The sequence below is a fragment of the Oculina patagonica genome, chromosome 10 (assembly GCF_052425735.1).
Source record: "Oculina patagonica isolate OP01 chromosome 10, crgOcupat, whole genome shotgun sequence".
In the NCBI taxonomy this organism is placed as follows: domain Eukaryota; kingdom Metazoa; phylum Cnidaria; class Anthozoa; order Scleractinia; family Oculinidae; genus Oculina; species Oculina patagonica.
In genome coordinates, this window is record NC_135767.1 from 6,014,622 (window position 1) to 6,037,961 (window position 23,340).

At 38.1% G+C, this 23,340-nt stretch overlaps 4 protein-coding genes and 2 pseudogenes across 4 annotated transcripts in view; all 6 read left to right on the forward strand.

The window, feature by feature from the left end:
- LOC144628361 (trace amine-associated receptor 9-like) overlaps positions 1-23,340 on the forward strand; it is a 180,227-nt gene that overhangs the window by 17,899 nt on the left and 138,988 nt on the right. The window lies entirely within an intron of this gene.
- On the forward strand, positions 1,675-2,586 carry LOC144667127 (adenosine receptor A3-like). Its single transcript, XM_078528517.1, has one exon. It carries the CDS (start codon positions 1,675-1,677, stop codon positions 2,584-2,586), a length of 912 nt encoding a protein of 303 aa, XP_078384643.1.
- Positions 3,930-4,841, forward strand: LOC144667502 (adenosine receptor A3-like). Its single transcript, XM_078528923.1, has one exon. It carries the CDS (start codon positions 3,930-3,932, stop codon positions 4,839-4,841), a length of 912 nt encoding a protein of 303 aa, XP_078385049.1.
- LOC144667435 (adenosine receptor A3-like) lies at positions 7,895-8,806 on the forward strand. Its single transcript, XM_078528849.1, has one exon. It carries the CDS (start codon positions 7,895-7,897, stop codon positions 8,804-8,806), a length of 912 nt encoding a protein of 303 aa, XP_078384975.1.
- LOC144628372 (histamine H2 receptor-like) lies at positions 11,192-12,103 on the forward strand (annotated as a pseudogene).
- Positions 14,709-15,622, forward strand: LOC144628371 (adenosine receptor A3-like; annotated as a pseudogene).

Consider the following 23,340-nt stretch of genomic DNA (forward strand, 5'->3'; position numbering starts at 1 on the left):
TAATCAATACATGTTATAGCAAAAGTTATAGCATAACTTAGTAAAACGCACGTTTTGGTTGGGTAATTTAGTTTTTACTATTCGCCCATGGGTGGACGCTGACAAATGCCTTAACCTTTAGCGCGTGCGCTGATGTGACGCGACATGACGCAAGCGATCAACTCGGTGCCTTCGAGATACTGGAATTCAGTATACTTCCCATACCGTTTAATCAGCTTTGCATTTTGTTTTCCTAAAATTATAGCCCGCAGCCACGACCGTAAAATATTTTTTAACTTGTACAGGACGAAACTTTGTTCTAGGAAAGGCATTTTAAAGCAGCCTGGTGCTTATCCGTTTATGACCCCGCAAAGTCTGGGATGGTGACGTCACCGCTCTTGATAGAGCCCAGACTCCCTTAAGCCGAGAAAGCCTAGAAACTAGGCTGATTTAAAGGTCCATTTTTACCAGATCACCTGCACTTGTAAGCGGAAGTGTTTAGAGAAAATAAGTTCTTCACTGAGCCCACTCTACCACACTGCGCAACGACAGATGTTTATTTGGTCAAATTTAAGTCCTTATGAATGAGCATTTGGCACATAAAACACAGTTCTTCTTTTAATTTACCACGTTTTTTACTTCCTATGCAGGTGTCCTTATCTGGAGTAATTTCCGCTGCACGACTGAACTGTCGTGATGCTTTTAAGCGCGAAACGTTTGGGTTTGAAGTTCAATGTGAACTTGGCATTATATACTAATGACAATTTTCTTCAGTTATTACAACAAACAAGTGCCAATCAGCGTACGCAGAATAATAACTTCGAATACGGTATGCCAGTGTGTAGGATGGTTAAGGCTCCTACCATGAAATAAATTGTCAACTCTAAGAAGTATATGCTAATATATGTTTGACTTTTGTAATATCCGGTGATCAATAATTGCCTCAGCTTGAAATTGATAAATGACAAGGAAACAATTTTCACTGGCTTTAAAATTTTTGTGTCAATAGATCTATACAGTTTTAGCATCTTGCAGTGTTTGAATACATCTTATATTGATATTTTGTTTTCCTGAACCCCGACCGAAAATCAAATGATCATTTATCCAGCCTACTCGAAACCTTCAATCACAATTATAAAGGATTTTAAATAATCAAGCCCGATGTGGTAGAAAAATTGGGTTTATTTTAATTACTAGATTTAATTACTACTCAAAGGCTCTGCGTTGATAACAGGGAAACTTAAACTGCGCCAATTCTTTTTATTCAATATCTTATTTCAAAAAGATATTTGACCAATGCTATTTCATTCGTTCTTCAGGTTAAGTCTAAAAGCTTTGGAAAAAAACACTATCTTAATTATATTTGTTGTTTTTTTTTTAATTAGTAAGCGATATTATATCTTGGCAGCTGACAGATCCATTAGTATTAAACTCAGACGTTTAAAAAAATAGACAATTGACAAGATTTAAAAGTCTAATGCAATTAAAACTGGGCCTTTAAGGATAAATTGGAAGTCAGGTCAAAAAAAGAAACACTAAGGAAGCACGCGAGGGGGGAGGCGTGTTTTCAAAAACAGATAGAATCCTCATCTCAAATAACAAAGCTACAAGTTGAAACTTTTAGTTCAAAGTTTCGTACCGTTCTCAACTTCACAAGCTTAATATTGTAGACCTCATTGTAACCACCCAAGAACAATGGCGAACTTTACTAGAGATGGAAACCACACAAGCAAACTGAACCAAGCACTCAGCGCACAACCAGCAGGCATAGTTGAATTTTTTTCAGCTTTGAACATTTTTCTTTCCATCACCGCTGCTGTGGGCAATGCTCTGATCCTTATGGCTCTGAAGAATGTCTCTTCTATTCATCCGCCGACAAAACTTTTCTTTCGATGTCTGGCGGTCACTGATCTTTGCGTTGGTCTTATTGTGCAACCACTTTATGCGACCAGCATTTTGTCTCTTATAATAAAGATGAACGTAAATTTTCTGTACTACGTATACAACGTTTATGCAATTTCAAGTTATATTTTATGTGGAGTATCTGGCTTAGTGTCGACAGCAATTAGTGTGGACAGACTTCTCGCACTGTTGCTGGGACTGAGATACAGACAGGTCGTAACATTGAGGCGAGTTCGTGTAGTCATAACTTGTTTTTGGTTAACTTCTGCCTCAAATGGATTGCTCTGGGTGTGGAGAATTGATATCGCCAATAAGATATCTTCTGTTGCCTTGATACTTTACCTGGTAACTTCGATTTTCTGTTATACGAGGATCCACCTCAAACTACGACATCAACAAGCCCAAGTACAAAACAATGTCCTCCACGGACAACAGAACGGGGAAGGGATTCCATTAAACATAGCAAGATACAAAAAGACAGTTTCCAGCATTATGTGGGTGCAGTTGGCATTAGTTGCCTGCTATGTTCCGTGGGGCATTGTGGCTGTGCTATATGCGAATTCAACAGAGAATTTAAATGCTTGGATAGCTACGACAACTCTTATTTTCTTAAACTCATCTCTTAATCCTATCCTGTACTGTTGGAAAATCAGGGAAGTAAAAGAAGCAGTTAAAGACACAATCAGGCAGTTTGACTGCTTTTAGAAGACTAGCTGTGTAGATCGACATAAAGTTGCAAAGTACAATTGACAGTGTCCAAATAGCGTGAAAAAGTAGCTAAATTCATTTCTTACAACGAGCAAATTGCCTTCAAATCAGGTTGGAAAAGGTCGAAAAAGTTTTGTATCAGGCCCAACATCTAGCCATTTGTCCTTTTTCTCCAACTTAGAGAAGAAGTAGCATATTGTTTCTGTAGATCAGGAACAACTAGGTCGTTGTACAGCCATAGGGTATTAGAGTTGTGTGTTTTACAGTAGACAGACTGGGGTAGAATTGAGTGGGGAGGGCTGGAGTGGAGTGGAGTGGAGTTAAGTGTTGGTGTAGTTCTTTACTCATGTAAAGATAAATTTATTTGTAAATACGAACTGTCATGATGTTTTATTTCATTTCTTTCCACTGATGAAATGCAAAGCACGAAACGCTTGGGTTTGAATTTCAATTTGAATTTGGCACTACATAATAAAATTTTCCTTCAGTTATTACAACAAACAAGTGCCATGCAGCGTACGAAGATTTATATCTTCGAATAATAGTATGCCCTGTGTAGGCTGGTTAAGTCTCCTACCATGAAATAAATTGTCGACTCTAAGAAGTATATGCTAATGTTTGTTTGACTAATGCAATATCCGGTGATCAATAATTGCCACAGCTTGAAATTGTTAAATGACAAGGAAACAATTTTCAGGGCTTTAAAATTTTTTTGTAAATAGATCTTTAAAGCTCTAGCATCTTGCAATGTGTAAATGCATATTAATATTCTGTGTTCCTGAACCCCGACAAAAAAAATGATCATTTATACAGCTTATTCGATACCTTTAATCGCAATTATGAAGGAGTTTTAACAATCAAGCACGAAGTGCTAGGCGCACGATTAGAAAAATAGGTTTTATTTTGAGTACTAAATTTAATTACTACTAAAGGCTGTATGCCAAAATAACGCAGATCCTCAGTCTATATGTTACTCTAACAACTTGGAACAATAGTACAATCTCGATTATTTAGGTTTTTAATCTAGTAAGGCTAGTAAAAATATGAAATATTAAAAAAAACTGACAGATCTATTAATTTTGAGCCCAAACGTTTTCAAAAATGGACAAATGACGAAAATTAAAAACCTAATTAATGCAAGATAAACAAGAAGGCGTTTAAAAATTAATGGAAAGTCCTGCAAAAAACACACACACAAAGCACAAAGGGCATGTAATCAGTGACGAATCATCAGCTCAATAACAAAGCTGTAAGCTGAAACCTTTGCTGCAAAGATTCGTAACTACCTTAACTTCAAGCACTCTTCAAGGCAAGCTTAATTTTCAGACGACCCAAGGTCAATGGCGAACTTAACTGGAGAAGGAAACTACACAAGCAAACTGAACCAGGCACTCAGTGAACCACCAGCAGGCAAAGTTGAATTTTTTTCAGCTTTGAACATTTTTCTTTCCATCACCGCTGCTGTGGGCAATGCTCTGATCTTTTTTGCACTGAAGAATGTCTCTTCTATTCATCCTCCGACAAAACTTTTCCTTCGATATCTGACGGTCACTGATCTTTGCGTTGGTCTTATTATACAACCACTCTATGCTACCACTATTATCTTCGGTATAATAAAGATGGATGTGACTGTTTACTACTATGTTTACAATGTTTCTGTATCTTCAAATTTTATTCTGTGTGCAGTATCTGTATTAACATCAACAGCAATTAGTGTGGACAGACTTCTCGCACTGTTGCTGGGACTGAGATACAGACAAGTCGTAACATTGAGGCGAGTTCGTGTAGTCATAACTTGTTTCTGGATAATTGGTGCTTCCGTTGGATTGCTTAGGGTGTGGAGAGAAGATATCGCCTTAAAGGAAGCCTCTGTTGGATTAATACTTTGCACGGTAACTTCCATTTTCTGTTACACGAGGATCCACCTTAAACTACGACATCAACAAGCCCAAGTACAAAACAATGTCCCTCACGGACAACAGAACGGAGAAGGGATTCCACTAAACATAGCAAGATACAAAAAGACAGTTTCCAGCATTATGTGGGTGCAGTTGGCATTAGTTGCCTGCTATGTTCCGTGGGGCTTTGTGGCTGTACTAGATGCGGATGGAATTGAATATGATGTGGCTTGGTTAGCTACGTCAACTCTAGTCTTCTTAAACTCAACTCTGAACCCGATTTTGTACTGTTGGAAAATCAGGGAAGTGAAACAAGCAGTTAAAGGCACAATCATACAGCTTTATTGTTTTTAAAAGAAGAGCTGTGTAAATCGACATAAAGTTGCAAAGTACAACCGCCATGACCGTCTCCCAATAGCGTGGAAAAGGAGCTGTTCATTTCCTAAGCCACTGATGAGAAAACTTAAATGAATGTAGACGCAAAGTAAGATGTCCCAACAGATTTTCGGTTCAGGTTTCACAAGAGACATGAGAGACAGTTTATTAAGGTTATGTCGGTTCCTCTTTGGATGAGTGTGAGTGCGTGCGAACAAAACGCTATAGCCTGGAAATAATATACCATACTAATTAGGGGCACTGTTAAAAACTAAAAAACTACACTAATACTAAAATCAATGTGCAAATCTATAGAGCGGTTTTCACTTGAGTGTCGAAAGTAAATTGCGTTTGCTTTGGTTTTGCATTACTACGCTTAGTGATTGGCTTAAAAAACTCGCACCACTTTTTCAGCCATGCAATCAAGAGTAAAACCAAAACCAATCGTGACTCGCTCGCGCACGTTTTCCCGCGCTTCGTGTCAGCTACATGTATTTGCTTCGAGTTTTGATTGGTTCACTGGATTGTCTGTGTCCTTTGTGATTGGCCAGAGTAATTACTTTGGTTTTGGTTTTACTACACTCAATTGAAAACTGCTCTAATATAATGACCTATACCAGAGTTGAAACAATTGCTGATAGTTAACACAAGTTTTTAACCAAGTTGGTGTGATCATTTGTATTATAGGATAACACAGAATGTATGAGAACAGAAATTTCAAGAAAATGTAAAGAAAAACTGTGCAACGTTCATTTTATTTATTCGTCGATGTCAGTGGCAACGAATTAATTATATCCAAAACTTGTATTTAAACTAAAGAACGGTTAGAAGTATTTCCCTAGTGTTATTTATCAGAATGAAAAAAAAAACAAATCTCTAATTTGACTGTATTGTGACTGTTTCTGTTAAACCAGTGTAAAGATGTCAAAATGGCTCAAGGTCTCGGGCGAGTTCTGGTGGGCTAACAGGGTCTGAGGCCCAGTGATCATGCTGATATGTTGGCATGCTTGCTGTGGCTTTTAAGTCTTTAGTTCTTCCTGTAGACCATTGGCTTCAATATCAGCGGTGACTCTGGGCGGTCGGAGGCGTTAATGTAACTTGAAGTTTCCACGTTTTTTTGGAATCAAATCTTACAGGGATTTGAATCCTCCTGATGACTCTAATGAAGCGAGTTCTTCTCCTTGCCAATATTGCCACTATTGATTTATGATGGTTTCCTTCTGGGTCGATCCAGACATTCTTCGGAATCTTGAACGTAAATTGTTTTTTTTTTTTTTTTTTTTTTTTTTATTTATTTTTTTTTTTTTTTATTAATTGCTCACACAAAGGTTACATGACACTACATTTACAAATGTTACAATTCAAAAAGAGAACAAAACTAAAAACAATAAACTTAAAAAAAAAAAAAAAAAAAAAAAAAAAAAAAAAACGGTAGCAAAGCGTTGAACGTAAATTGTTGCAGCCTTTCGGGACAATCTTGTTTATCCGGACGACGTAAAAAAAGTTTATTTTATTTGCTAGCATCTTTTTTACTGCTAAATAAATAGATTGTCTTTTTTTTTGACAAACATGGCAAGAGGATTTAATTCGTGGACAAACAAAGTAGAATCAATATACTTCGTGGATAAATAATGGCTACCCGCGAACAAATATGTTTCGCGATAAAAACTGATAAACTAAAAAGAAAGCAACAACTCGAGAAAAAAATTTCCGAGGGATTAACATTCAAAAAAGAAAGAGTTCTCTTTGTGACTTCCCCGGCTTTTCCTTTCGCTGTTACTGTACGTCGTCTGTACAAAAACTGCCAGGAATTCTGCAACAGTATAATGGAGGATTTTAGGCGATACTGTTCGTCTACGAGCTGAGATGGTTTTTCAGCTTGAACGATTAAAACTGACGGATCTTGGACGGATGAACGGTCGGCAGAATTGATTAAAGTGGAAAGCTTGGCAGACCACAGACTCGCTCCACGACACTGGTTACTCAATGCCAGAGGTACAGGGTCGTTGTCTCCTGTCAGTCGGACAGCATGACAGCTAGGACTCGCACAGATTAAACAATTTAATTGTCGTCCATTGACACTTACCTCTGAAGAGGAAATTGCTCAACATTTCGACATTTAATTCAATATAGGTTTCAGGATATTACACAAAATGTAGACAAACAATGATGTTACTTGAAAATGTATCTTGGAAATGCGCTTGTTTCGCAGTTTACAGCAATCTGAATATGAATAAAATACCGTCGAAAATACAACTATCAACTGTTCAGTTCAGACTTGAAAATGAATTCTATTCTTATGTTAACATTAACGAGTTTAATTTACCAATCATTCTCCATTTATACATTTGCTATGAAAACTAACATAATATCAGCTGCTTCATCCTGCTGTCCAAACAATAGAGCATTTTGCAACTGCGCATTTCCTGAGAGATAACACTTTGTTTACAGTTGTTTGCTAACAGTTGAACTGACTAAATAATGAAGAACTGAGTTCTGAAAAGTCAATACAAAGATAGGAAATCTTAATTCAAAATAAGTCAGCATAGCAAATATTTCACTGCAGAAAACTACTTATACTTTGCTGATATTTTTTTCAGTGTGACAATAACCTCGAAGGCTCTGCCCCAAAATAACAGCAGAACTTGTAATGCGCCCATTCTTTACATTTAAATCTTTTGTTAAAAAGATATGTGGCCGATGCTATTTTTCGGTCTTTATTGTACCCTAAATTAGCTTGGAAAAATAGCACAATCTAATTTTTTTTGTTTTTCAACTAGTAAGCAACATAGTATCTAAGCAACTGACAGATCTATCAGTTTTAAACTCAAACGTTCAAGAAAATGGTCAAATTGTCGGATTTAAAAGTATAATTCAATAAACACCGGGCCTTTCAAAGTACAAGCGGACGTGTTGTCAGCAACATATAAAATCTTCAGCTCACTAACAAAGCTGAAACCTTTTTTTCTCAAAACAGCTAACTTCTTTAACTTAAAGCAGTCTTGAAAGCAACGGCTTACTACGAAAGAACAATGGCGAACTTTACTGGAGAAGGAAACTATACAAGCGAACTGAACCAAGCATTCAGCGAACCACCACCAGGCATAGCCGAATTTTTTTCTGCTTTAAACATTTTCCTTTCTATCACCGCTGCTGTGGGCAATGCTCTGATCCTTGTGGCTCTGAAGAATGTCTCTTCTATTCATCCTCCGACAAAGCTTTTCTTTCGATGTCTGGCGGTCACTGATCTTTGTGTTGGTCTTATTATACAACCTCTCTATGCTACCACTATTATCTTCGGTATAATAAAAATGGATGTGACTGTTAACTACTATGTTAACAACGTTTCTGTATCTTCAAATTTTATTTTGTGTTCAGTATCGGTCTTAACATCAACAGCAATTAGTGTGGACAGACTTCTCGCACTGTTGCTGGGACTGAGATACAGACATGTCGTAACATTAACGCGAGTTCGTGTAGTCATAACTTGTTTCTGGATAATTGGTACTTCAGCTGGATTGATCCGGGTGTGGAGAAGAGATATCGCCTACAAGGAAGGTTCTGTTGGCTTAATACTTTGTCTGGTAATTTCCATTTTCTGTTACACGAGGATCCACCTCAAACTACGACATCAACAAGCCCAAGTACAAAACAATGTCCCTCACGGACAACAGAACGGAGAAGGGATTCCACTAAACGTAGCAAGATACAGAAAGACAGTTTCCAGCATTATGTGGGTGCAGTTGGCATTAGTTGCCTGCTATGTTCCGTGGGGCATTGTGGCTGTAGTAATTGCGGATGGAATTAAACATGACGTGGCTTGGTTAGCTACGTCAACTCTAGTCTTCTTAAACTCAACTCTGAACCCGATTTTGTACTGTTGGAAAATCAGGGAAGTGAAACAAGCAGTTAAAGGCACAATCAGGCAGTTTTCCTGTTTTTAAAAGACTAGCTGTGTAAATCGACATAAAGTTGCAAAGTACAACCGCCATGACCGTCTCCCAATAGCGTGGAAAAGGAGCTGTTCATTTCCTAAGCCACTGATGAGAAAACGTAAATGAATGTAGACGCAATGTCGGTTCCTGTTTGGATGAGTACAAATCTATAGTGTAAGAACCTATACCAGAGTTGAAACATTTGCTAATAGTTAAGTTTATAACCAATTTAGTGTGATCATTTGTATGATAGGATAACACAGAATGTACGAGAACAAACATTTCAGTTCATTCAAGAAAAATAAAGTTTAAAGAAAAACTATGCAACGTTCATTTTATTTACTCGTCGATGTCAGCAGCAACGAATTGATCAGATCCAAAACTTGTATTTATACTAAAGAACGGTTATAAATATTTCCCTAGTGTTATTTTTGTTATTTATCAGAATTAAAAAAAATCTCTAATATGACTGTATTGTGACTGTTTCTGTTAAACCAGATTAAAGATGACAAAATGGCTCAAGATCTGGGGCGAGTTCTGGTGGGCTGAGAGGGTCTGAGGCCCAGAAGTCACGCTGATACGTTGGCATGCTTGCTGTGGAAACATGGCTTATAAGTCTTCGGTTCTTTCCTTAGACCATTGGCTTCAATATCAGCGGTGACTCTGGGCGGTCGGAGGCGTTAATGTCACGTGAAGGTTCCACGGTTTCTTGGTATCAAACCTTACAGGGATTTGAATTTTCTTGATGACTCTAAGCGACTTCTTCTCCTTGCCACTATTGCCACTATTGATTTATGACTGTTTTCTTCTGGGTCGATCCAGACATTCTTTGGAATCTTGAACGTAAACTGTTGCAGCCTTTCGGGATAGTCTTGTTTATTCGGACGACGTAAAAAATGTTTCTTTTTTTGCTATCGTTTATTTTATTTGCTAGCATCTTTTTTACTGCTAATAAATAGATTGTCTTTCTTTACAAACATGGCAAGAGGATTAAGTTCGTGGACAAACAAAGTAGAATCAATATACTCCGTGGATAAATAATGGCTACTCGTGAACAAATATGTTTCGCGATTAAAACTGATAAGCTAAAAGGAAAGCAATAACTCAAGAAAAAAAATTCCGAAGAATTAACATTCAGAAGAGAGATAGTCCTTTTTTAACTTGTGACTTCCACTTTTCCTTTCGCAGCCACTGTACGTCGTCTGTACAAAAACTGCCTGAAATTCTGCAGAAGTGTAACGAAGGGTTTTAGGCGGTACTGTACGTCAACGAGCTGAGATTGTTTTTCAGATCTTGGACGGATGAGCGGTCGGCAAAATTGATTAAAGGGGAAAGCTTGGCAGAGCACAGACTCGTTCCACGACACTGGTTACTCAATGCCAGAGGTACAGGGTCGTTGTCTCCTGTCGTCGGACAGTATAACAGCTAGGACTCGCACAGATTAAACAATTTAATTGACGTCCATCGACACTTACCTCTGAAGAGGAAATTGCTCAGCATTTCGACATTTAATTCAATATAGGTTTCAGGATATTATACAAGATGTAGACAAACAATGATGTTACTTGGAAATGCATCTTGGAAATGCGCCTCCTTTGCAGTTTAAAGCAATCTGAATATGAATAAAATACCAAACAAATACAACTATCAACTATCAACACGAATCCATTCTTATGTTAATTAACATTAACGAGTTTGACAATCATTCTGCATTGATACATTTAGTAAAAAACTAACATAAGATCAGCGGCTGCATCCTGCTGTCCAAACAATAGAGCATTTTGCAACTGCGCATTTCCTGAGAGATAACGCTTTGCTTACAGTTTCTTGCTAACAGTGGAACTGAGTTCTGAAAAGTAAATACAACGATATGAAATCTTAATTCAACATAGTCAGCATAGCAAATATTTCACTGCAGAAAACTACTTATGCTTTGCTGAGTTTTGTGTGTGTGTGGCAATAAACTCAAAGGCTCTGCTCCTAAATAACAGAAGAACTTGAAATGCGCCCATTTTTTTCATTTCAATCTTATGTTAAAATGATATAAAGCCGATGTTATTCTTTCGGTCTTTATTGTACCCTAACAGCTTGGAAAAATAGCACAATCTAAATTATTTTGTTTTTCAACTAGTATAAGCAAGTAATATCTAAGAAACTGACAGATCTATCAGTTTTAAACTCAAACGTTCAAGAAAATGGTCAAATTGTCGGATTTAAAAGTATAATTCAATAAACACCGGGCCTTTCAAAGTACAAGCGGACGTGTTATCAGCAACATATCAAATCTTCAATCTTCAGCTCAGTAAAAAAGCTGAAACCTTTGTTTTTTCTCAAAACAGCTAACTTCTTTAACTTCAAGCAAACTTCAAAGCAACAGCTTATTACCAAAGAACAATGGCGAACATAACTGGAAAAGAAAACTACACAAGCAAACTGAATCAAGCACTCAGCGCACCACCAGCAGGCATAGCTGAATTTTTTTCAGCTTTGAACATTTTTCTTTCCATCACTTCAGCTGTGGGCAATGTTCTGATCCTTATGGCTCTGAAGAATGTCTCTTCTATTCATTCTCCGACAAAACTTTTCTTTCGATGTCTGGCGGTCACTGATCTTTGCGTCGGTTTTATTGTACAACCACTCTATGCTACCTACATCATGTCTAGTAGAATAAAGATGAACGTGAATGTGCTAAACTATGTTTACACAGTCAGTGCAGCTTCAGGTTATATTTTATGTGGAGTATCTGTCTTAACATCGACAGCAATAAGTGTGGACAGACTTCTCGCACTGTTGCTGGGACTGAGATACAAGCAAGTGGTAACATTGAGGCGAGTCCGTGTAGTCATAACTTGTTTATGGTTAATTGCTGCTACCACTGGATTGCTCTGGGTGTGGAGAGAAGATATGGCCGTTAAGAAAACCTGTGTTGGCTTAGTACTTTGCCTGGCAACTTCCATTTTCTGTTACACGAGGATCCACCTCAAACTACGACATCAGCAAGCCCAAGTACAAAATCATGTCCCCCACGGACAACAGAACGAAGAAGGGATTCCACTAAACATAGCAAGATACAAAAAGACAGTTTCCAGCATTATGTGGGTGCAGTTGGCATTAGTTGCCTGCTATGTTCCGTGGGGCACGGGGGCTGTGCTGTTTGTGAATGAAATTTAACATGATGTGGCTTGGTTAGCCACAAATACGCTCGTCTTCTTAAACTCGTCTTTAAATCCGATCTTGTACTGTTGGAAAATCAGGGAAGTGAAACAAGCAGTTAAAGGCACAATAAGGAAGCTTTACTGTTTTTAAAAGCCTAGCTGTGTAAACCAACATAAAGTTGAAAAGTGAAATCGACAGTGTCTAAATGGTGCGAAAGAGTAGCTTAATTTATTCCTTGCAATGTTCACAATTGCTTTCGAATCAAATTGGAAAAGATATGGATTGAGGCAAGCTAGATTAAGAATGATAAACTGCATAACTTATAAGACTTTGGACGAATATTCGCCTTCCATTACGCATCCATTTTGGAGCAAACGTAAAGCAGTTCCTTTGTTTGCTTTGTTTTTACTTTAATTTAGCTATCATTCTTAAGCTCTGATAAGAAAACTTAAATTAATTTAGGCGCGAGGTTAGGTTTCACAACAACATTAACAGTTTATGTCGGTTCCTCTTTGGATGAGGGCAAATCTATAATATTATTACCTATACAAGAGTTGAAACTTGCTTTTGCGAACAGTTAAGTCTACATAGGAGTCTACAATCAAGTAAATTAAATCATTTGTATGAAAAGATAACACAGAACGTACGAGAAAAGAAATGTCAGTAAATTGTGCAAAGTTCATGTATTTGTCGAAGGCAACGTCCACGAAGTAATCAGACCCAAAACTCTATTTAAGCTAACTTTAGAAGTTTAGAAATATAAGCTAAAGAACGATTAGAAATATTTTCTTGGTATTTAGTTTTATCAGACTGAAAAATATCAGTCTCCAACTCGACTGTATTGTGTTTACTTCTGTTACTGATGGGATGATAGGGTCTGAGGCCTAGAGATCACGCTGATACGGTGGCATGCTTGCTGTGGGAAAATGGCTTATTAGTCTTGGGTTCTTTCTTTTATAGAACATTGGCTCCGATATCAAACGGTGACTCTGGACGCGGTCGGAGGCGTTAATGTAACTTGAAGCTTCCACGGTTTTTGGAATCAAACCTTACAGGGATTTGAATTTTCCTGATGACTCTAAGCGAGTTCTTTTCCTTGCCACTATTAATTTATGACCGTTTCCTTCTGGGTCGATCCAGACATTCTTCGGAATCTTGAACGTAAATTGTTGCAGCCTTTCGGGACAGTCTTGTTTATCCGGACGGCTTAAAAAAGTTTATTTTATTTACTATCGAAATACTGCTAAATAAATAGAATGTGTTTCTTGACAAACATGTCAAGGGGATTAAGTTCGTGGACAAACAAAGTAGAATCAATATATTTCGTGGATAAATAATGGCTACCCGCAAACAAATGTTTCGTGATTAAAATTGATAAACTAAAAGGAAAGCAATAACTCAAGAAAAAATTCCGAAGGATTAACATTCAGAAGAGAGATAGTCCCTTTTAACTTGGGACTTCCACTTTTCCTTTCGCTGCCACTGTACGTCGTCTGTACAAAAACTGCCAGGAATTCTGCAAAAGTGTAACGAAGGGTTTTAGGCGGTACTGTACGTCAACCAGCTGAGATGGTTTTTCAGATTGAACGATTAAAACTGACGGATCTTGGACGGATGAACGGTCGGCAAAATTGATTAAAGGGAAAAGCTTGGCAGACCACAGACTCGCTCCACGACACTGGTTACTCAATGCCAGAGGTACAGGGTCGTTGTCTCCTGTCAGTCGGACAGCATGACAGCTAGGACTCGCACAGATTAAACAATTTAATTGACGTCCATTGACACTTATCTCTGAAGAGGAATTTGCTCAGCATTTCGACATTTAATTCAATATAGGTTTCAGGATATTATACAAGATGTAGACAAACAATGATGTTACTTGGAAATGCATCTTGGAAATGCGCTTGCTTTGCAGTTTAAAGCAATCTGAATATGAATAAAATACCAAACAAATACAACTATCAACTGTTCCTAAGACTTGAACACGAATCCATTCTTATGTTAATTAACATTATCGAGTTTACCAATCATTCTGCATTGATACATTTAGTAAAAAACTAACATAAGATCAGCTGCTGCATCCTGCTGTCCAAACAAAAAGAGTATTTTACAACTGCGCACTTCCTGAGAGATAACACTTTGTTTACCGTTACATGCTAAGAGCGGAACTGAGTTCTCAAAAGTCAATACAACGATAGGAAATCTTATTTCAACATTAGTCGGAATAGCAAATATTTCACAGAAAACTACTTATACTTTGGCCAATTTTTTTCTTCGTGTGACAATTAACTCAAAGGCTTTGCCCCTAAATACATGTAACTAGAGAACGTTTCATTCTTTTTATTTAAATCTTTTGTTAAAAAGATATGTGGCTGATGCTGTTCTTTCGATCTTTATTGTATTTTTATTGCTTGGAAAAATAATACAATCTCAGTTAGTTTTGTTTTTCAACTGGTAAGCGATGTAATGTCTAAGCCATTGACAGATCTATCAGTTTTAAACTCAAACGTTTAAGCAAATGGTCAAATTGCCGGATTTAAAAGGATAATGCAATAAACACAGGGCCTTTAATAGGAAGTCCTGTAAAAACAAACAGACACAAAACACGAGAGGGCGTGTTAATTATCAGCCACATATTAAATCGTGATCCCAATAACAAAGCTGCAAGTTGATGCTTTTTCTTCTAAACGCTTCGTACCTTCCTCAACTTCAAGCACTCTTCAGGCAAGCTTAATTTTCTGACCACCCAAGAACAATGGCGAACTTTACTGGAGAAGAAAACTACACAAGCAAACTGAATCAAGCACTCAGCGCACCACCAGCAGGCATAGTTGATTTTTTTTCAGCTTTGAACATTGTTCTTTCCATCACCGCTGCTGTGGGCAATGCTCTGATCCTTGTGGCTTTGAAGAATGCCTCTTCTATTCATCCTCCGACAAAACTTTTCTTTCGATGTCTGGCGGTCACTGATCTTTGCGTTGGTCTTATTGTCCAACCACTCTATGCTACCAACGTCATGTCTCGTATAATAAAGATGAACGTGAATGTTTTGTACTATGTTTACAAAGTTTGTGCAGTTTTAAGTTTAATTTTATGTTGCGTATCTGTCTTGACGTCCGGACGGCAATTAGTGTGGACAGACTTATCGCCCTGTTGTTGGGACTGAGATACAGACATGTCGTAACATTGAGGCGAGTTCGTGCAGTCATAACTTGTTTTTGGCTAATTGCTGTTTCATGTGGATTGCTCTGGGTGTGGAGAGGACATATCGCTGATATGGGAGCCATTGTCTTACTACTTTGTCTTGTAACTTCGATTTTTTGTTACACGAGGATTCATCTCAAACTACGAAATCAACAAGCCCAAGTACAAAACAATGTCCCCCACGGACAACAGAACGGAGAAGGGAATCCACTAAACATAACAAGATACAAAAAGACAGTTTCCAGCATTATGTGGGTGCAGTTGGCATTAGTTGCCTGCTATGTTCCGTGGGGCATCGTCGCTGTGCTATATTCGAATCGTAATGCAAAAGAACATGTCGCTTGGTTAGCAGCAGAGACACTAGTCTTTTTAAACTCATCTCTAAACCCGATCTTGTACAGTTGGAAAATCAGGGAAGTGAAACAAGCAGTTAAAGACACAATCAGGCAGCTTTACTGTTTTTAAAAGACGAGCTGTGTAGATCGACATAAAGTTGCAAAGTACTGAATGGACAGTTTCCAAATAGCACTGGAATAGAGTGATCGAAAGCGCATCCATCTGGCGCAAAGAGTAAAGCAGCAGCTTTGTTTTAATTTAACTATCACGCTATAAGCCGCCGATGAGAAAACTTTAATAAATGTAAACGCGAGGATAGGTTTCACAGCAGACATTTAACAGTTTGTGCCGATTTCTCTTTGGATGAGTGCAAATCTATAACATAATATTATATGACCTATACCAGAGTAAAAACTTTTGCCAGCAGTTGCAAATCTATAATATTATATGACCTACACCAGAGTAAAAACTTTTGCTAGCAGTTTGGTTTATAACTAAGTCCGTGTGATGTATTGTTTATGATGAGAGATCGCATAATGTATGATAACAGAAAATTCATTTTTCTAATGGACCGTTTCGAATGTTTTGAATCTGGGTTTAATTTTTGTGTGGTTTTTGCTTGCTGCGCTTAAACTCATGACATCGAACATTAGCAGACAGTGAAATATGGAACATGTTTGGTCCAATTACGAAAACAACAAAAAATGCGTCACCCACTCAACCAATCAGATGCAAGACCAAAACCAATCACGACTTGGTCATGTGAGTTTTCCCGCGCTTGGCGCCGGTTGCGTGTGTTGGCTTCGTGCGCTCATATTCGTTTATTATTACGCTTCTTTCGTGCTTTGCAACCTCCCTATGCCATTTTCGTAATTGTTTACGTGAATTTAAATGGATTCTTTCTTGCTGTTTCGCTTCACTGGTAAAGTCAATGACGATTTCAATAAAATGAGGTTATCAAAGACTTCCTAATGTCGAAATTTGCTCACAATGTTAAAATTACTCGTCTGATTTATCCCTGAATTGTACTCCATCCAGGCCAGTTACTTTAATTATTTACAAATAATTTATCTATAATTTATAATTTTATATACTGATTTACCTCAGTCAACGGCATTATCTGAAAGTCAGTGAGACGTTTTATTATTTATTATTTATTTTTTTGCCCTAATGGTCTATTTTTTTTACATGTCCGGGTCTTATGATTATGATTCAGAATCTCTCAGCGATAGCGCCGGAGAAGTCGGATCAATTATCTTGTCAAACGATTGGACTTCTTCGAAGGAGGGATCTGAAAAAGAGAATACACGACGTTAAGAATATACAAGAGTTTTATTAATCAATACATGTTAAAGCACAAGTTATAGCGTAACTTAGAAAAGCGCACGTTTTGGTTGGTAACTTAGCTTTTACTATTCGCCCATGGGTGGATGCTGACGAAGGCCTTCAACTTTAACGCCCGAGCTGATGTGACGCGACATGGCGCAAGCGATCAACGCGGTGCCTTCCGAGAATTCATACTTCCCATACCGTTTAATCAGCTTTGCATTTTGTCTTCCTAAAATTATAGCCCGCAGCCACGACTGTAAAATATTTTTTAACTTGTACAGAACGAAACTTTGTTTTAGGAAAGGCATTTTAAAGCAGCCTGGTCCTTATGCGTTGTCACTTGCTCCTTTGACCGCGCAAAGTCTGGTATGGTGACGTCACCGCTCTTGATAGAGCGCAGACTCCCTTTAAGCCGAGAAAGCCCAGAAACTAGGCTGATTTTAAGGTCCATTTTTGCCAGATCGCCTGCACTTGTAAACGGAAGTGTTTAGAGAAAATTAGTTCTTCACTAGCCCACGCTATCGCACTTCGCGATGTTTATTTGGTCAAATTTCAGTCCTTATGAATGAGCATTTGCAATTAAACACAGTTCTTCTTTTAATTTACCAAGTTTTTTACTTCCTATGCAGGTGTCCTTATCTGGGGTAATTTCTCTGCACGACTGAACTATCGTGACGCTTTATGTCATTTTTTAAGCACGAAACCGGCATTTGGGTTTGAATTTCAATTTGAACTTGGCATTATATATTAATGACAATTTTCTTCAGTTATTACAACAAACAAGTGCTAATCAGCGTATGCAGAATAATAACTTCGAATACGGTATGTCTTGTGTAGGCTGGTTAAGTCTCCTACCATGAAATAAATTGTCAACTCTAAGAAGTATATGCTAATATTTGTTTGATTTTTATAATATCCGGTGATCAATAATTGCCACCCGCTAAAACTAATAAATGACGAGGAAACAATTTTCTCCGGCTTTAAAATTTTTGTGTAAATAGATCTATTCATCTTGCAATGTTTGAATACATCTGATATTGATATTTTGTGTTCCTGAACCCCGACAAAAGAACAAATGATCATTTATACAGCCTAGTCGATTCCTTCAGTCACAATTATAAAGGATTTTAAATAAATAAATGAAGCCCGATGTGGTAAGAATTTTTTTTTAATTACTAGATTTAATTACTACTTAGACTACTCAAAGACTCTGTGTAAATAACAGGGAAACTTGAAATGCGCCAATTCTTTTCATTTAGTATTTTATTTATTTCAAAAAGATATTTGACCGATCCTATTTCATTCGTTCTTCAGGTTAAGTCTAAAAGCTTTGGAAAATACCACTTTCTCAATTATATTTGTTGTTTTTTAACTGTAAGCGATGTAATATCTTGGCAGGTGACAAATCCATTAGTATTAAATTCAAACGTTCACAAAAATGGACAATTGACAAGATTTAAAAGTCTAATGCAATTAAAACTGGGCCTTTAAGGATAAATTGGAAATCAGGTCAAAAATAAGAAACACTAAGAAAGCACGCGAGGGGGGCAGGCGTGTTTTCAGTGACAGGTAAAATCATCATCTCAAATAACAAAGCTACAAGCTGAAACTTTTAGTTCAAAGTGTGTACCCACCAAAGAAAAATGGCGAACTTTACTAGAGAAGGAAACTACACGAGCAAATTGAACCAAGCACTCAGCACACCACCAGCAGGCATAGCTGAATTTTTTTCAGCTTTGAAAATTTTTCTTTCCATCACCGCTGCTGTGGGCAATGCTCTGATCTTTTTTGCTCTGAAGAATGTCTCTTCTATTCATCCTCCGACAAAACTTTTCTTTCGATGACTGGCGGTCACTGATCTTTGCGTTGGTCTTGTTGTACAACCAGTCCATGCTACCATCATAATGTCTCGTATAATAAAGATGGACGGGAATGTGCTGTACTACGTTGACAAAGTTTCGGAAGCTTCAGGTTATATTTTATGTGGAGTATCTGTCTTAACATCGACAGCAATTAGTGTGGACAGACTTCTCGCACTGTTGCTGGGACTGAGATACAGGCAAGTCGTAACATTGAGGCGAGTTCGTGTAGTCATAACTTGTTTTTGGATAATTGCAGCTATAGTTGGATGGCTCCGGGTGTGGAGAAGAGATATCGCAATCAAGGCAGCCACTGTTTTCAATATACTTTGCGTGGCAACTTTGATTTTCTGTTACTCTAGGATCTACATTAAACTACGACATCAACAAGCCCAAGTACAAAACAATGTCCCCCACGAACAACAGAACGGAGAAAGGATTCCATTAAACATAGCAAGATACAAAAAGACAATTTCCAGCATTATGTGGGTGCAGTTGGCATTAATTGCATGCTTTGCTCCTTTTGGCTTCGTGGCTGTGCTACATGCGAGAGAAACAGAACATAATGTGGCTTGGATAGTTACATTAACTCTAGTCTTCTTCAACTCATCTCTAAACCAGATCTTGTACTGTTGGAAAATCAGGGAAGTGAAACAGGCAGTTAAAGGCGCAATCAGGCAGATTTACTGTTTTTAAAAGGCTAGCTGTGTAAATCGACATAAAGTTGCAAAGTACATTTGACAGTGTCCAAATTTACCTTCAAATTGTATTGGAAAATATTGAGAGAGCGCTAGATTACAAACGATAAACTATGAATCTGTAGACAAAGATGCGCCTTCCATTATGCATCCATTTGGGAGAAAACGTAAAGCATTTCCCTTGCTTGCTTTTGTTTTTATGTTAATTTAGCTATCATGCTAATTATAAGCCACCGATGAGAAAACATTAATAAATGTAGACGCGAGTTAAGATGTCACAACAGACTTTAGGTTAGGTTTTACAACAGACATTTAACAGATTATGAAGGTTATGTCGATTCAGTCCTCTTTGGATGGCGGCAAATCTATAATATTATGACCTATACCAGAGTTGACACTTTTGCTAACAGACAAGTTAAGTCTACAATCAAGTAAGTGTGATCATTTGTATGATAGGATAACACAGAATGTATGAGAACAGAAATTTCAGTTCATTCAGGCAAAATAAAATTCAATAGGGTTTTCCGATTTAGCGGAAGATCCGCGGAAGTGGAATATGCCCATTTCAACAGAAATCAGTTTCTGGACGTGAAAATCATTTAACCGACTTTAAATGATTAGTAAAATGAGTTGTTTATACCCTTTATATGGCGATTTCTTCAGTACAAACTTTTGAGCTATGATAACGTGCTCTTTACAACTAGTAATAGTTCTCACTAGCTGCCCCCGCCTTTTTATAATTTGTTTTACAGCAATGTAATCTAACATTAGTGGAGTCTTTTTGTCGCCTTTAATTATTTGATGCCGGTGGACTACACAATAAGGCTTTTTTTAACTGTGCCATGTACGTCACGCCATTGTTTTCTGCGGAATTTCTTGTTGTGTGACACCGTTGCGTCCTAAAAATAATTCACAAGTTCCAAGTCGAATATATTGACTAGCGGAAATAACACATAACACATTGTTCGCAAGCTTATTTCATGCTTTATAACATTCAAAATGAATTTACAATAATTTCCTGGCCACAAAGCCTAACAATTCCACGAGTAACAAAATATGGCAAATTCAAAGATTCGAGAAAACAATTTTTGATCCTTATTCAAACACTGTTTGGATCAAATAAACTGACAGTTCGTTAGCGAAACGAATTACCTTGTATTGCATGACAACGCTTTAGTTTATTACTCGTCGTAAGATGCATACGATTTCCACTTGTTTTCACGACGTTCAGTCGCTGACTAAGCAAAGAAACTCTTCGTCCTTGGACGATAGGCCTGTTATGCTTTCCATGTCATTTTCGGTATCATTCAATTTCAGGTACACGTTTCAGCTATTTCTTAAAGCAATAGATGTTTCTTCTGGTCACAGTGCGACGGCTTTTTTTATCCTTTGCGGCACTTACTTCCGTTGTTCCTCAGCGAGCGTTCCGGTAATCCTTTGCGAGCATTAGGGCAATCCTTTGCGAGCATTTGGGCAATCCTTTGCGAGCCGCTTTGACCAAAATCGAGATTTTTTCCGGTACCATCCACTGAATGCACACATTTTACCTACCTACGCGGGGACTTCTAAGGTGCCTCCTCGGGTTCCGGCCTCTGGGCCGGAACCCTGCGGGGGCAAATAGCCGTCGCACTGTGATCACAAGAAACATGTCTTGCTTGAAGAAATATGCAGAACGTGTACCTAAATTTGAAATGATACCGAAAATGACATGGAAAGCATAACAGGCGTATCATCCAGGGACGAAGAGTTTCTTATCTTAGTCAGCGACTGAACGTCGTGAAAACAAGTGAAACTGAATCGAGTATACATCTTACGACGAGTAACAAACAAAAGCGTGAACTTTGTTATGCAATACAAGATGATTCATTTCGCTAACGAACTGTCAGTTTATTTGATCCAAAGAATGGTTGAATAATGATCAAAAATTGTTTACTCGAATCTTTGAATTTGCCATATTTTGTTACTCGTGGAATTGTCAGCCTTTTTGGCCTAGGAATTATTATAAGTTCATTTTGAATGTTTTAAGCCAGGTAATAAGCTTGCGTGTTTTCACCACGAACAATGTGTTATGTGTTATTTCCGCTAGACTTGTGAATTTTTTTAGGATGCAACGGTGTCACACAACAAGAAATTCCACAGCAAACAATGTCGTGACGTACATGGCACAATAAAAAAGAAGCCTAATTTTGTGGTCCATCGGCATCAATAATTAAAGGCGGAAAAAAAGACTCCACTAATCTTAGATTATTGCTGTAAAACAAATTATAAAAAGGCGGGGGCAGTTTACTAGTGAGAACTATTACTAGTTTTATCCTTTGCGGCACTGACTTCCGTTGTTCCTTTGCAAGCGTTCCGGCAATCCTTTGCGAGCATTTGGGCAATCCTTTGCGAGCCGCCTTGACCAAAATCGAGATTTTTTCCAGTACCGTTCACTAAATGCACACATTTTACCTACCTACGCGGGGACCTCTAAGGTGCCTCCTCGGGTTCCGGCCTCTGGGCCGGAACCCTGCGGGGGCAAATACATCAGTACAGCGCTCAAATCAGTTTATTTCATTCTAACTTGTAAATTATAAACGTTTCTGCTCAACAAAGAATTCGAGCAAGGAATATTTCTTTCAACTGAAACAAGACAAACAAGATTTCCATGGCCAGTTCCCTGACTGGAGCGTCTCAACGTGGTTTAACGTCAAACGTCTTTTTACCGTCTACTGTCGAAAAATAAATCAGTTTTTAGTTGTCAAAACTGAGGTACCATTTAAGCAGCTCCTCTCGGACCTCTGGCTCCTCTCGGTTTTGTTTGTAACATTTTAAAAACCAGTGACTCTTGTCATCTTGAGGGTTGCCAAACACAAGGAAAGTGAGAAATGCACGAGCCTGGGCGTTTTGTAGTTCGGAAAACCCTGACGATCAGCACGAAGGAGTACGAGCTTTTAACACGCATTTGATTACTTAACCGGGCATAATAAATGAAATTTTCACGATTACCGCTAGAACGGATTTTGCGAGGCAAAAAGTTTTCGTGTTTTTCACACGTTGTTGATCAAGTTAGCCTCGATTTGCATTGGCGTCCTTTTTAAAGGTCACGTCTGTTTGGTGCACATTCAAGCAATTATTCTCATTCATAATTATGACGCGGAATTCAGAACTGCGTGGATTACATAACCCCATTAGAGTTTTCCGATTTAGCGGTTAATTCACTAGGGTTTTCTGATTTAGCGGAATTTCGCGGAATTTCGCACCTATTTTCCGCGCTAAATGAATCTGTGAATTGAACTCAATTTTGATAACTTTGTTTTTAACTCAAAGACACTCAGTACTTTTGTTCTGTAACGATGCGTAGTAGTAATAAGTTGGTCAGGGCCTGTTTATATGGAGGAGAGTTGTCCCTGGTAGGAGGGTTACCCTCCATACCGAGCCACCCCGGGCGAGAGAGCTTTTCATACGTTTCTTTATAAATAGCTGCGAACTGTTTATATGAGAAATTGCAAAGTTGGCTCGGGGGGCAGGGTGACCCTGGGTGGAGGGTCACTCGCTTTGAAGGTAGGGTGACCCTGGGGAGAGAGCCAACTTTTTTCCATATAAACAGTTTGGTTATTTTCGCCTCGCCTACCAGGGACAAGTTAACACATACAGAGCATGCGCAAACGCTGCAGTCGACCAAAACAAAATTGCAGATACATTGAAATCGAAGTCGGCGGTAAATTTGTCCAAAAAATGGTCGTGGTCGATGTTTCAGCGTTCCTTATTTAAAAAAGGCAGACATAATAGATGTTTCAAAACAACTCTCGCCAGTCTTTTGAACCGAGAGGGCCAAGTTTTGGCTCGGTCAACAGGGACAACTTTTTCATATAAACGCTCGGCAAAAGATAGCTCGGGGGAGAGGGTAGCCCTCCTACCAGGGACAACTCTCCTCCATATAAACAGGCCCTCAGACTGCATTTATATTAAATTATATAAA

Excerpts from the sequence above, each read along its gene's own strand:
- LOC144667435 (XM_078528849.1), top strand. The coding sequence starts at position 7,895 with ATGGCGAACTTTACTGGAGAAGGAAACTATACAAGCGAACTGAACCAA.
- LOC144667502 (XM_078528923.1), top strand. The coding sequence starts at position 3,930 with ATGGCGAACTTAACTGGAGAAGGAAACTACACAAGCAAACTGAACCAG.
- LOC144667127 (XM_078528517.1), top strand. The coding sequence starts at position 1,675 with ATGGCGAACTTTACTAGAGATGGAAACCACACAAGCAAACTGAACCAA.